Raw genomic sequence first — 15,426 nt, forward strand, 5'->3', positions numbered from 1 at the left:
GGAGACTGGGTGGCTCGTGGGCTGACATGGCCCGGTGGGCTTGTCGAGGGAGCATGATTGCTCAGAGAGCACCGCAGTCACTGAGTGTGGCCTCGGGCTCATGAGCACCCCCCAGAACATCAACCCAACGCGGGAGAGGAGGAGTGAGCCGGGATAGGAAGGAAGGAGGGGGAGGTTGCCAGCTTGTGCCTTTGCTCAACACATAAATATCCTGGTCAAATCTCCCCGAAAGAACGTGACCACAACTCATAAGCCCGCCTCCTCTATGTCCACGAGAGGAAAGGGGCACATTCTCATTCCCTCAAGATCACCAGACACAAGCTCCCACCCTCATTATAGAGGGATTGACAAGCACTAGAGATTCTTTCTAAAGACAAAGTAACCATGTGGGAAAATGGCAAAATGGAGGTTCAGCATTCCCAGGGAGCGTCGTTAAAGACCTCACCTAATTACTTCCAGTTATGGAAAGAAAGAAGTCACTGGGATAAAAGGTACAGCATAGGGAATATAGTTGATGGTACTGTAATACCTTTTTACAGTGACGGGTGTTAGCTACACTTGTAGTAAGCATAGTATAACATGTAGACATAGTGAATCCCTATGCTGTACACCTGAAACTAACACTGTGTGTCAACTACACTTAAATTTAAAAAGATAGTGATGGGGCACCTGGGTGGCTCAGTCAGCTGAGCTTCCCACTTCAGCCCAGGTCATGATCTCGTGGTTCATGAGTTCGAGCCCTGCGTCAGGCTCTGTGCTAACAGCTCAGAGCCTGGAGCCTGCTTCAGATTCTGTGTCTTCCTGTCTCTGTCCCTCCCCTGCTCATGCTCTGTCTCTCTCTCTCAATAATAAATAAATGTTAAAAAAAATTTTTTTTAATAGTGATAGAATAAAGAGAGAGAATTATAACTGGAAAAAAAACCTCACCTAATTATCATACTTCAAAAAAGAAAAAATAAAATAAAATAAAATAAAATAAAATAAAATAAAATAATCCTACTTCAAATGCATATGGGAACCTTGCTGGGTGCAGCACAGCTGTGGAAAGCACAGAGGGCCCAAAACTGCCCTTGTGAGCTTGGCCAGTGCACACGTGGAGAGTGGAAGTTACAGGCGGCCAACGAGAGTTCCCCTACCCCCCGAAGAGAACTCTCCTTGTTCTATTGAGCCATGTGCCAGCGTGAATTACAGCAGACATAGGTGTAAAAGAGAAATTTTAATTTACACTGAAAATACTTTTTAGGAGATAACATCCTGATGTTTCGTGGAAGCAGGTAGCTCATGGTGTTCTGTGTTTTCTTTCAACACAGGGAGCACCTGAGATCCTACAGACAGGAAAGCTGGGGAAGAAAAATCCAAAGATGTATGCATCAGGTACACTCCAAAGTTCACCTGTGAACAAGACAGCGGCAACAACAAGCCAGATTATTTTAGCAGTTGAAATAATTTTATAAATAATAATGATCAACTAAAATCAAGTCAGATCTTTAAAGACAGGTACTAGGATGTAGTGGGAAACAAGAATCCCAATTTCAGACAAAGATTGTCATGTATAATGTTCTTTCCCGACAGTCCCCCCCACCCCACACCTGTTTTTCTCCTTCCTATATACCCTGAGCTTCTGGTAGGAGGGCTTGCGTCCTGCTCTCTGCTTCTGACCACGACCAGGCCAATTTCTGCTCTGTTCCCTGATGTAAAAACTATTTTGTGAAAGTAACAGCAAAATTCTGCATTTTCTTTGAGGTGATTTTGTTGTTGTTGTTGTGATGTGGGTTAAGTTCTCCAAAGTCTCTAGAACAGTAATGGAAGGCCCAAAATAAAGAGCTGAGTGAGTCTACTCAGAGTTTGCCATCAATGCGAGTGAGTCAGTAAGAACTCCCTGGAGCATGTGATGCACTCCCAGATCTGTTCATTCCTGTGATAACATCAGCTGGGTGCCCCCATGTTCCACGACCCAGGCTAGGGGCTGAGGCCAAATTAATTCCTTAAGATGTGTGCACATGCGGGAGAAGGGTACACAGGAACTTTCTGTACTCTCTTTGCAATTTATCCGTGAATCTAAAATTATTCCAAAATGTTTTTTAAAAAATGAAAGGTGTGTGCACAAGAGAGTTACAGTGGTTCTCAGAAGTACAGTGATTTCCTTCCGTGCATCATAGTATTTGTGCACACCCATCCCCTGTCCTCTGGCAACGTGCATGGCACAGATTCAAGGTCCTCACACCCTCAGGTGACACGGCCTGCCTCAGCTGAGGGAACAGACATGTTGACAAAACACTCAAGTGAAGATCATATCTACCCCGTGTCTGCAGGGAGACTGTGGCAATTAAATACTGTGAAATGAAACCCTGGTTTGGAGAAACATGGGAACCGATGTGGAACATTTTACCATGAGTTTACCTTCTAATTTATTATTAGAGAGATATTGAATATTTATGTTAATTCAGTTAATTTTCAAGAAATGTTCCATGCAACCTTGATTGCTTACCTGACTTCCTAGAACTCCTTGCAAACAAAACCAGAAAGCCCTAGCCTGGACATAAATCTTCCTAAAGAATCAGTCAGTTAGAAATTCAGTTTCTATAACCTGGAATCCACAAAAACCACACCTAGTCATTCTAACCTTCAAGAAGATGATTTACAGCCTTCTCAGAGTGAAATTTACTGAATCTGCCTATGCAATTACTCTATTCACCACAGGGCATTTTACTCTCATGAGACACCTGTGGTGAAGAAAATAATGATCGAGACAATAAAATTACTCGGCTTATTTACTTATTTCTTATTTAAACCCTGTATCTCTTCAACAAAATTTGAGAGCATCAAAAATACACATAAGACCCCCAAAAAGTAAGAAAATGAATGGAAAAGAAACCTAAGATGGTGCCATGGATGAGATCAGAACCTTAATGGTAGCCGATCAGCCTCAGAATGTCTCCTCACTTCTCAAACTTACACACCGTTATTACTCAGAACTACAGTTTGGGTGTAGATAACAAGCCAGGATCTTAAAATAGGATCTTAGGGGCACCTGGGTGGTTCAGTCAGTTATGTGTCTAACTTGGTTTGGGCTCAAGTGATGATCTCACTGTTTCATGAATTTGAGCCCCGCCAAAGGCTCTGCTTGGGATTCTCTTCCTCTCTCTCTCTCTCTCTCTCTCTCTCTCTCTCTCTGCCCTTCCCCCCCCCAAAAAAAATAAATAAACTTAAAAAACAAAACAGGATCTTAAAACAGGTGTCACAGTTTGCAATCATGCTTACTTTTCTCGCACGACTCTCAGAAAGCTTTTGGAAAACATTTTGGTTTCGCTGCCCAGTTTGCTGGTTGATGCAAATCATCTGGCATCTGTGACAAGGACCTAAAACCTAGAGGGGGCGAGAAGGGAAAAGACAGCGTTGCCGTGAAAGTGGCCAGACGCTCCTGCTAGTGCAGGGAGGAATCTGGGTCCAGGAGGACTGGTTGTCAGAGGTGTTCTCTGGGCCCACTCACACAGCAATGCTCACTACTCCGCTCTGACTGCTAGGAGCCAGAAAGCAGCCGCTCCTCACACAGTCCTGGGGGATCATCCATGTTTGTTCATCAACTGAAAGACTGCTGCTTCCGGGCTTTGTAGACGAAGAAAAGAGTTGTTGTGAATCTCAGATGGTTATCAGAGAATCTTGGAGATCCTCCCAGGAAGAAAAGAACTAAGTGGTTGGAGGGTAAACTAGGAGAAGATAAACACCCACGGGCCCAGCACTGACTCATCAGAAAGAACCTTACTGTGTCCGTGTCCTTTGGCCCAGAAACTTCACTACTAGGAATTTCACTCAAGAAAAGAACCCCAAGTACAAACACAGGTTCCTGTACAATCTTTCTCATGTTGTTTGTGATCGGGGAAACCTGAGAGCATCTTAAACATCAAATAGTAGAGAACAATGGCTACACTACAGGTATATGAATATATCGTGCAGGTATTAAAATTAATCTATAAAGGGTTTTAAATGGTAAATATTTATTTTTATAAGTGAAATAAGCAGGAAAGAAAATTACATGTGTATTCACACATACACACACACACACACACACACACACACACACACACAGCTTCTTAACAAGGGTCATCCTGTTGGTCTGCCACGAGCAAGACTTGCTCTGTATCGAGAAAAATCTCCCACAAATGTTAACACAAAACAAGAAAGCATGCAGCTTAGCAGTGACGAGACGCTGCTTTTGTTGCACCTATAAAAAGGGCGAAGGGACTTGATTTTCACATTTGCTCCTCTGCTCACTTGGGGGCAAACACCAAGTACACACTGAAACTAGAAACGGCTAAATCTGGATGTGTCTTGGCCTATTCCTAGCACTCGCCTTCTGGCTGGTGGACCCTAAACCAGTGGAAATACAACCTCAAGGTAGCACCAAAGTTAAGGCTCCCAGGCCTCCGCCAGCAGCTGGGCTGTGCTGTACAGGGCTCTGCCCGGCACTCGCCTTGACACTGAGCAGACCTATGACCTCTCCAGGCCTCATTGCCTCACTCAGCCCCTTCGCTTGATTTGGTGAGGATTCCAGACACTATTTCTAGGATGCCACGCCCAGGATTCTCGTGCACGAGAATGTCTGAGGTGGAAAAAGACTGCCTCAAGATAGAACACTAAGCCCTCCAAGAGCAAGTACAGAACACGCTACCTCCTCTGCCTAGAAAACTATGATTCCCAGGCCAGGCTCCCTCTGGCCCTGCAGAGCTATGTCCCACAGAATGGACGTCCCACAGAACGGACGTCCACCAGCCCTGGGCCTGGGCCCCAGCTGCCACCTGACAGATAGCACTTCATGTAAAACTCCTGTCGCTTTGGCCAAAAGGCTCTCTTAAAAGTTTCTCAAGCTGGCAGAGGGAAAAATATTTTCCAGACACTTTTTTCAAACACCAAGGCGAAGAAATCAATTTTCTTAAAACATCATCATTTTTTAAGCATTTTTCTCTAGCCCTCTCATCCATTGGCATTTAAAAAAAATTGTTTACTAGTATACATGTTCTTTGAAAAATAACTCAAACTATACAGAGCAGCTTTAAGAGTTAAAAAAAAAAAGCCCTCAGGGTGCCTGGGTGACTCAGTCAGTTAAGCGTCTGACCTAGGCTCAGGTCACAGTCTCCCGGTTCGTGAATTCAAACCCTGAGTTAGTCTCTGTGCTGACAGCTCAGAGCCTGGAGCCTGCTTTGGATTCTGTGTCTCCCTCTCTCTGCCCCTCCCCACTTGCGCTCTGCCCCCCCCCCCAAAGTAAATAAACATTTAAAAAAGGTTTAAAGAGAAAGCACTCAGCAGCGGCCTCCCTCACTGTCCTGAGAGGCAAGTGCTGCTGATGTGGCTATAGATCCCTCCAGACTGCAGCTCGGAGCTGGACACAACCACACATGCACCCGTGCAACACACTCCCAGAGCTCTCAGAGGCCGCGGGGTGTCTTCCCTGATTTCATTACTCCACAATACACACTGGGCGCCCTCCATGTCTATACACAGAGACCACCTACCTTATCCTTGGGCTTGAGATTTTCATGATGGCCTGGCATTCCTGTGGGGTGATGTTCTATGAAGCCAAGTTCTACTAGCCGGTTTCTAATTCTTAGCTGTTAATAATTTTGCAGTGAAGGTCTTAATCCACATAACCCTATTTGCTGTTTAAAACTTGGGGGGAGGGGGTTTGATCTCTCTAAACGAGATTATAAAGCCACCGGGTATAAAAGTTTTTATGATTTGATGATACCCAGTGAAAAATGACTTTCTAAAAGAGATTTAAAACTTGGGGGGAGGGGGTTTGATCTCTCTAAATGAGATTATAAAGCCACCAGGTATAAAAGTTTTTATGATTTGATGATACCCAGTGAAAAATGACTTTCTAAAAGAGATGTGCTAAGTCTTTTTGCATTGTAACAGCCTCAGCCTGAGTATTATCATCGGCAAGCATCTTTTAAGCATTTAGTTTTTGCAAGGCATAGTACTAACTATAGTTTACACTTTTTAGTGCCTGCACAGGACTACACTGTATGAATATAGCATAATTTATTTAAACAATCTCCCTTTTATGGATATTTCTGATGGCCTCCAAGTTTTCATATTTCATGTTTTGGTTTGGGGGCTCCTGGTTTGCAAACTTTTTTTTTAACATTTATTTTTGAGAGACAGAACAAGACAGAGCACGAGTGGGGGAGGGGCAGAGGGGGGGGGGGGACACAATCTGAAGCAGCCCAGGCTCTAAGCTGTCAGCACAGAGCCTGACGCGGGGCTCAAACTCATGGGCTGTGAGATCATGACCTGAGCCAAAGTCGGAAGCCTAACCAACTGAGCCACCCAGGTGCCCCTCAATTTTTCATCTTTCTAAAAGCATTACAATAAATAAACTTGTAATAGAACTCTGCATACTTGTACAGGTGTATTTTATGGACTAGATTTCTATAAGTGAGATAATTAGGCCAAAGGGCAGGCATATTTTAACTTTTACTAATGAATGTTTATTAAGAACACTGATCTAAAGAAAACAAAGCATTGGGACGCCTGGGTGGCTCAGTCAGTTAAGCGGCCGACTTCAGCTCAGGTCATGATCTCGCGGTCCGTGAGTTTGAGCCCCACGTTGGGCTCTGTGCTGACAGCTCAGAGACTGGAGCCTGTTTCAGATTCTGTGTGTGTCTCTCTCTCTCTGCCCCTCTCCTCCTCGTGCTCTGTCTCTCTCTCTCTCTCAAAAATAAATATTTTTAAATTTTTTAATAAAAATTAAGGAGAGCAGAACATCTCAGAAAAATTTCTTAAAGAATCTTACTTGTATTTATGGCCCCAGGTAGCTGACAAACTGCAGATGCTATTGTTGCCAAGTGACAACAGTGTCAGAATTGTCTGACAGTGACAATAAGCTCATTCTAGTTCCTTCTCTCTCCTCTCCCTTTCTTCCTTTTCTTCTTCCTCCTTCTCTCCATTTATCAAACAACAGGTATTAATACCTACTCTGCATCAGGCAGGATACTTAAGAGCAAGTGTTTTAAAGACACAGCAGGGACAGAGAAACAGGAAATGAGGAAGAGAAGAGTAAGTCAGACGCAGGGGTGAGGAGGAACAGCAGGAGGGCTGGTGCCAGAGAGAGGCCTGTGGGCGTCAATGTCTGGGAGAGAAGAGATTGTTTTTTCAAGGAAGAAAAGCTGCCAGGATAAGAGGAGGTTTGGGGAGGTAAGTGGATAAAAAAATTCTTTGGGACTTCTTCATGCCGTGAAATTTAAGTGCCCTCCACAACCCTAGACCTCCACCATTCTTCCAGGAAGATTTAAATGACTGCCTGCTGCTTTTCCGGATACCACAGTGGTGTTCCCTCCAAGTGCAGAGCCGGGACACAAGATAGCCCCAAGGCAGACGGTGTATACCAAGATTAATAATGTTACTATTAAGATAATATCATCCCCCACTAAAGTACCAAGGACATTCTGTGCAGATGACCCATCCTTCTGTCCCTAGCTATTCCTTATCTTTCCTGTCCATTCATTCTCTCGATGGTTATTGAGCACTGACTCTGGGCCAAGACTGTTCTGGGCCCTAGAGGTACAGCTGAACAAAACATACTAGTCCCCACCCTCGTGTGCTCTGAAGGAATAAGCAGGTGCTATGCTTAAGAGTCTGACCTTCCCAAGGAGGTGCCATCTGAGTGGAGACCCTGAAGTGGCTGCAGGAAGAACACGCCAAGCAGAAGGGACACGCTGAGACAGGAAGCTTGGCGTGTTTAGGAAATGTAGAGAAGGATGGTGTGGCAGGCAACGGGAGGGCTAGAGAGGTCAGGGGGATCAGGTCTCAGGAGCCCTGTTGTCTCCAAGGAAGAATGTAGGTTTTAGCCTAAGGCTTTCTCACATTTTTTCAAGCCCACAGCACTGTTTGGGGGGGGGCCCGGAGCCTGGGGAGAGAGGGCAGGGGGCAGCTTCACCTCTCTGACTGTAAGCTCCTCCACAAAGGCCAGCAAGGCAGGAAGCCAGGGTGTGGGAAGAAGGTAGAGTGGTGGCCACGGACACTGAGGGACCACTAGACATCTGGGTCCTCCTCCACCAGCACCAGACATCAGGAAAGTGCAAGAGGTTCCAGGAGGAGAATGTTCCCATAGACACAAGCATTCTAAGAAAACACAGTTTAAGCCCAAACATAATTATGAGATGGAGGCGGCACTGAGCCCTGACCACCTGTAGGAGCACCTTCTCTCTGTCCCACAGGCAACTGACTGCTGCCACCCTCGTAGGGAATAAGAGATGGATCCTTCCAAGGGGAGTCCCAGAATGCAGATGTCACAAACCCCCCAGCTGAGGCTTTGTGGGTCAGAGTCAAAGACAGACAGGGGATTCCCACCTGCCACCGGCCAGGCCACCATCCTGGCCACAGACGGAGGTCAGTCTCCATCGGCAACCCTTGAGGGAGGATAACTGAACATCCCCGACTCACCTGGAAACGCAAGGAACCGACTGAAATCTCATCCCACGTCTCTTCTTCAAAAGGGCTTGTTCCACTGGTAATAATATTGGCACGGAAACGTGAGATGAGTTCTTTCATCGGGAATAATTCCTCCTTTCCATTCTCATCACTGTTTAAGACATGCCAAAAGGGGGGTAGTGGGAAGAGCAGACAATGGAGGCGCAATTATTCAACATTTCTAGCCCTTGATGCCTGACTTCATCAACTGTTCTCAGGCCTGAGCCTAGATGATCAGAACCAGCTTCTACCACAAGTGTTAAGACCAGCAGACACGCATCCGTTAGGCAGACCTTGATGGTGTTCCATGGGAGATGATCCCATCTCCATGGACAGGCCCACAAGAGGCAGTGCAAAGAGTAAGTAGATCTTAGCTGAAGAGACAAAGGACTCTGGAAACCAAGGGAACAGGAGTCAAATGAACAAACTTCTACGAAAAGACCAGTTCTGAGTCGCGAGTCTGGACAAGGCGCTTAAGGAGTGTCAACAGGCTTAACTGCCAAGGACCTAAGATGTTCCAAGAGCTCCTACTTTGTTTTTGGATATGAGAATGCCATAAAGCAACAATGCGTACATATGGGAGGTTTCAGTATTGATTTCCCACAGAGAACAGACTGGTGGTTACCAGAGGCAGGGGTGGGAGCGGGCAAAATGGGTGAAGGGGGCCAAAAGGCACAAACTTCCAGTTATACAATAAATACATCATGGGGATATAACGTGCAGGGCGATGACCATAGTCGTTAATACCGTACTGCATATTTGAAAGTTGCTAAGAGAGTACATCTTATAAGTTCTCATCACACGAAAAAAAATTTGTAACTATATAGGGTGACAGATGTTAACCAGACTTATTGTAGTGATTGTTTCTCACTATGCACAAATAACGAATCATGCTATTGTACACCTGAAACTAATATAATGTTGTATGTCAACTTTATCTCCATAAAAACAAATTTACTTCCTAACTTCTGTACTATTTGCAGTTTTAATGAGCATTCACTATTTTTGTAATTCTTGTTTAAGATTTTGGTTTATGGCAATGAGGTCCCATAAAATGGCTCTCTGCACCTCCGTGCACCAAAGGGAAAAAGAACGAAAAATAAAGCATCTGAGGGGCACCTGGGTGGCTCAGTCAGCTGAGTGTCTGACTTCGGCTCAGGTCATGATCTCTCAGTTTGTGAGTTCGAGCCCCACGTCAGGCTCTTATGCTGACCACTCGGAGCCTGGAGCCTGCTTTGGATTCTGTGTCTCCTTCTCTCCCTGCCCCTCTTCCACTTGTGCTCTGTCTCTCTCTGTCTCTCAAAAATAAATAAATGTAAAAAAAAATTTTTTTAAATAAAGCATCTGAAAACGTCAACAAAAGAACACATTGTGTGATCCCGTTATATTGGGTTCAAGAACAAGCAAAATGATCGATGATAAAAGGAGTCAGAATAGTGGTGATCTTCTGTTGGACTGACAGGGCATACGAAGAAGGTTTCTGGCATACTAGAAATGTTCTCTAATTGGTCTGGGCAGTGGTACATGGGTGTGTATATATATATATATATATATATATATACATATATATATATGTAAAAATTAATTGAGATATGCACTTACAATTTTTGTGCTTTGTTGTGCTTCAACAAAGAAAAATTTTTTTAAGTTGGGGGATGGGGTAGTCCCAAAGTACACCCGGAATTTTCCCTGGAAACAGAGCTGAAAAGCCCTGGTGGAGGACAAGGCTGTAATATCCCAATCCCCTTCCAGCAGGGGCTGGTGAGTGCAAAGCCGGGACCAGGATAACCAAGTCTAGTTTCAGCACTACGTGCAACTCCCATAAGCAATGAGAACTACAGTTTCTTCATCTGAAATGAGAGGGCTAGCACTTTCCAGTCCTAAAATCCTTGGATTCTGGATTTAGCCTCCAAGTTACAAACATTCCCTTTGTGTTTTGTAAAAGGGAAAGTTTTATGTTCAAAAGATACTATGGTCATCATCAGGGAAATACACACCAAAACCACAATGAGATACCACCTCACACCTGTCAGAAGGACTAACATTAACAACTCCGGCAACAACAGATGTTGGCGAGGATGCACAGGAAGGGGATCTATTTTGCACCGCTGGTGGGAATGTAAGCTGGTGCAGCCACTCGGGAAAACAGTATGGAGATTCCTCAAAAAATTAAAAATAGAACTACCCTACGACCCAGCAATTGCACTACTAGGTATTTATCCAAGGGATACAGTTGTGTTGTTTTGAAGGGACACATGCACCCCAACGTTTCTAGCAGCTCTTTTGACAAGAGCCAAAGTGTGGAAAGAGCCCAAATGTCCATCAACAGATGAATGGACAAAGAAGATGTGGTATATATATATACAATGGAGTATTACTCAGCAATCAAAAAGAATAAAATCTTGCCATTTGCAACGATGTGGATGGACTAGAGGGTATTATGCTAAGCGAAATTAGAGAAACACAAATATCATATGATTCCACTCCTGTGGAATTTAAGATACAAAACAGATGAACATAAAGGGAAGGGAAGCAAAAATAATATAAAAACAGGGAGGGGGACAAAACGTAAGAGACTCTTAAATATAGAGAACATACTGAGGGTTGCTGGAGGGGTTGTGGGTGGGGGTTGGGCTAAATGGGTGAAGGGGCATTAAGGAGGACACTTGTTGGGATGAGCACTGGGTGTTCTATGTAGGGGATGAATCAGGGGATTCTACTCCTGAAACCGTTATTGCACTACATGCTAACTAACTTGGATATAAATTTTTAAAAAAAAGATATGATCAGCATATGCATTATAGAGTCCATCAAATTTGAAAGTAGAACAGAGATACAGCAACCACAGCCCCCAGCGACCCTCCCAGGCACGAGGCACAGGCTGGTCCACTTAACCTGTCACACCCACTGCCTGCTTGTCAGCCCTGCGCTCAGACACCCAGTAGGAAACACGGTCCCCTCCTGGTAGGAACCAGGATTGCAGCAAGCCTGTCTCCACCTCCTATTTTTTCCACACAAAGAACCCTAGAAAACCACTGACCTGCTCTCTCCAGGTCACTCTGTCACTTGATGCCGGGATAGCTCGGTGAACACCCAGGGACCATGAAGCTGCACCATACTTCTATACCCAAGGAGAGCGAGCGAGGCCATGGCCAGGGAACTCTGTTGCACGTTTTTGCCAACGACTACAAACAGCAATCACTACAAACAGCCCATCTTTGTCATTTTTATTAAGCTACCTTTGTACGTGTTTCTGAGTGTGCACACATGTGCCCAAGACCACAAGGCACGTAAGAGTCACAGGATCCCTGGCTCACGGTGATGGGTGTGTGCACACCTCTCCTGGCCTGTGGGCTAGGAATAAGCAGCCGGACACAGCTGTCACATAACAGTGGGGCCATTTTTTGCCCTAATTGTCTGATTCCCTTGGGACTTCAATTTCCTCTAACTACAACAAAGAGGGTTGAACTAACTCTTTCTGGAGCTGACCCGCTAATACGTCAGGGCCCTTAGCAGCACCTCAGGTGGAAGTGAGCAGCCAGTGCTCTCGGTTCTATCTGCTGATACAAACATATAATATCTACAGTTACAACTTTAAAAGCTTTCATAACCACCCTTTTCACTCAAAATGATTGTGGAAATAGGGCAAGGCTCCTAGGGAACAGGGGGCGGTGGGAGGATGGGCAATGAAACTGGGTCAAGTTCAATTCCATTAAAGCAAATGCTAAGAAATGGAATGATTAAAAATGAGAGTTGGGGTTCGCTAAACATCATGAAGTCATCAAGAGAGACATGGGAGCTGGACCCAAAGGGCTTTGTAACTTCTCGGGGCCTCAGTCTCTCGTCTGCACTCCACGACTCCCCAGGCAGGTGCAAGGCTCACCCTCAGAGTCAAGTGGTTACACCTGCCTGCTATTCCCAAGGCAAAGGATCTTACCTGGCATTTAATTGCTGCTGAAGCTCCAAAACACTGGGTCTATTTATCAGCAAATATTGTGCTTCATTCACCAGAGAAAGGGTGGCTGTTGAACCAGCAGATTGATCTAAAAGTGATGGGGTATTTTTAAAAGAAGTTGCTAAATACACACACACACACACAGATACGCACACACACACATAATGTACATATATATATGTACTATATATATATAGTAATTTATATATATATAATATATAAATATATATAGTAATTTATATATATATAAATTACTCAGCCATAAAAAAGAATGAAATCTTGCCATTTGTGACAACATGGATAAACCCTGAGGGCAGTATACTAAATGAAGTAAGTCAGACAGAAATGCCATATGATCTCACTTATATGTGGAATCCAAAACAAACAAACAAAACAAGCTCATACACACAGAGAACAGACTGGTGGTGAACAGAGGCAGGGGGTGGGGGCGGGCAGGATGGATACGGGATGGAGTCAAAAGATACAAGCTTCAGTTATGAAATAAATACATCACGAGGAGGTAATGTACACCATGGTGACTATACTTAATAACATTGTACTGCATATTTGAAAGTTGCTAAGAGAATAAATCTTAAAAGTTCTCATCACAAGAAAAAAAATTTAACTGTGTATGGTGACAGATGTTAACCAGATTTATTGTGGTGGCCATTTCTCAATACATACAAATACCAAATCGTTATGCTGTACATCTGAAACTAATATAGTGTTATATGTCACGTATACCTCAATAAAAAAGTTTAAATAAATTAAAAAGAAGAATTGCTTTCTCGGCATGCAAACGAATCCTGCTTCCATTGGCTTGCATTTTTAAAAAGGAGAGACGATTTCTATAAGGGAAAAAAAAATGGTGGCCTGGAAATAATAAAAATGTTCTAAGCATTGCTTAAACCTCTCAGAAATAGAAAATGAGCTGTTAATAATCTGGAAAAATAATAATAATAAAATGCCCAAGCGAAATTGTCCCCAGCAAAGAAGACCGGGAGGCAACATTTAGAGAAGGAGAAGTGAGAGGGAGGCAGGGATAGGGAGCTTCCCCAAGATGGTGGAAAGCGGGACCTTGATGAGAGCCACAGGCCCAGGAAGGTCTGAGTCCGGTCAGGGAAAGCTGTCTTTTGTCCTTAGGCAAGTGTGTGATATTGACTTCAGAAATAACTAATACGAGTTTTAAAACTACTAGAAGGGGGAAAAGCCAGCGAAAGAAAATATCAAGCGTGCCCAGAACTGCTAGCACTTTCTGTCAGACCATTCGTTGGGAGGCCGTCGCTGTCTTCACGGGAGATGTTGAGAAAAAGTGTCAGCTGGGCCAAAGCCTAGCGAGCTGTCTCCGAACCAAATGTGTGGAACCCAGCATACACAAGAATGGATACTTTTAAGACAATTGCTTTTCAGGTCCTCTACTTCCAAATGTTCTTTTTGCTAAAATGGTTCTGTCAGAGGAGGGAGGTGGAATCCCGGCCCCCTCCGCAAAGGCCCTTTTTGCACTTCCCAGAAGAAAGGCTCGCCTCTCCTAAAGCACATTGCCATGGAGGCTAAAACTCCAGGGTGGAAAACAAAAGCCCCATTCAAAGCCCTGGGGTCTGTGCTGAGAAAATACAAGCCTCTAAAGCTTGGGTGAATGAGCCTCCCCTAGGTCAGATGGGTTCCCATTCCTCACTACACACAAAACTGCCCAACCTAATTAAGTGGCCACATGACAGATGATTAAGTCATCATAATGTTAGATCCCTGTGCTTTGGTCATGTGCCTCAGAAGAAAGGTTTGAGTGACAGTGCATTAACCAAATTCCTTCAGTCCCCAGCTCTGTAATGACTTAAATAGGGTTCTCCAGAAAAGAATCAGTGCTGAGCATGGGCTATTCTGGGCACAGGTGACATTCATTCATGGATACGGGAATGAATGGCAGGCGTGGGGCGGTGGGGGAGGGTTCAGGCATCTCAGTAAGAGATTCCTTTTCAACAATGTTTTCTCTTTCTGTTCATTAACTATTTTTCAAAATGTATAATATACTTCTGTTGTTTTCATAAACTGTGTACCATTAAAGAGGGACTCAACCAAAAAGATCTCCTAACACTTAGACTCGTGATCACTGTAAACTTGGAAAATGTGTATACATTTCAATTTATATATAATTGTGGCTTCACATAAATATGGTAGAGTGAACAAGAAAAGATTTTCAAGCATACAATATATAACACTAAGATAAAATTCCATCAAGGGAGTGGAATGGAAGTATAAGTCGAAGAAGGGAAAGGAAAGAAAGAAAATTCCTGACCATCAAAAGACAGTTTGTCCTTATATATACTTTAATGAATATTCTTGAAAATCAAACCACTAAATATTGAAATTCCACTGGCCAATTTACATGACAGTGTAAATAACGTAGCTTTAAAAAGGTTCCTCTCAGGTGTACCAACCTAAAATTATTCAAAGACCAGTGGCCTAGACCGTCAGGGACGTCTCCACCATAAAAGGCATCCTCAAAGTATAATGTTCTCAAGCTGACGCTCCCTGACACTGCATCATGCAGGGGACAGACCTCTCCGCACCTACCTTTGCCTCACCCAGGTCCCCACCTCCCACGAGAACAGTCACTGCCACTTCCTGCCTGGCCCCTGTGCTTCTCTCACCTCCCTCTCTGAAGCAGCCTCCACATCGCGCCAAGAGTATCTTTCTAACACGTGTGGCATCACGAAACTCCTCAGCTTAGAGTTTGCAATGAATGCCCCCAACCACAAGGTAGCACTTACTGACTCCTCAAGCCAAGCATTCATCCTTTCTCCCCAGCTCCCCCCCATGGCTCCCCTCCCACCTTCAACCCTCCTAAACACCTCTCTGGGCCCATGAAATGCCAAGGCCTGCCATACTGCTCCCGACTAACCTTCCCACCTCTCTCTGCCTAGAAAACTCCTGCTCTCATGTTAAGACGCAGTGCCAAAGTCATCTCCTCCCTGAAGCCCTCCGTGACTCACTCCCTGTGTAGA

General features: G+C 44.4%; 1 protein-coding gene across 1 annotated transcript in view; it reads right to left on the minus strand.

The window, feature by feature from the left end:
- Nucleotides 1-1,203: 1,203 nt before the first annotated feature.
- MOCOS (molybdenum cofactor sulfurase) overlaps nucleotides 1,204-15,426 on the minus strand; it is a 55,998-nt gene continuing 41,775 nt past the window's right edge. The window contains exons 12-15 of the mRNA XM_049619512.1: nucleotides 12,407-12,512; nucleotides 8,443-8,581; nucleotides 3,262-3,366; nucleotides 1,204-1,392 (exon numbers count right to left, since the gene is read on the minus strand). Of these exons, the coding sequence (XP_049475469.1) occupies nucleotides 1,240-1,392; nucleotides 3,262-3,366; nucleotides 8,443-8,581; nucleotides 12,407-12,512 (503 nt within the window). The 3' untranslated portion in view covers nucleotides 1,204-1,239. The remainder of the gene's footprint in view (nucleotides 1,393-3,261; nucleotides 3,367-8,442; nucleotides 8,582-12,406; nucleotides 12,513-15,426) is intronic.

This window comes from Panthera uncia (genome assembly GCF_023721935.1).
Source record: "Panthera uncia isolate 11264 chromosome D3 unlocalized genomic scaffold, Puncia_PCG_1.0 HiC_scaffold_8, whole genome shotgun sequence".
NCBI classification, from domain to species: Eukaryota; Metazoa; Chordata; class Mammalia; order Carnivora; family Felidae; genus Panthera; species Panthera uncia.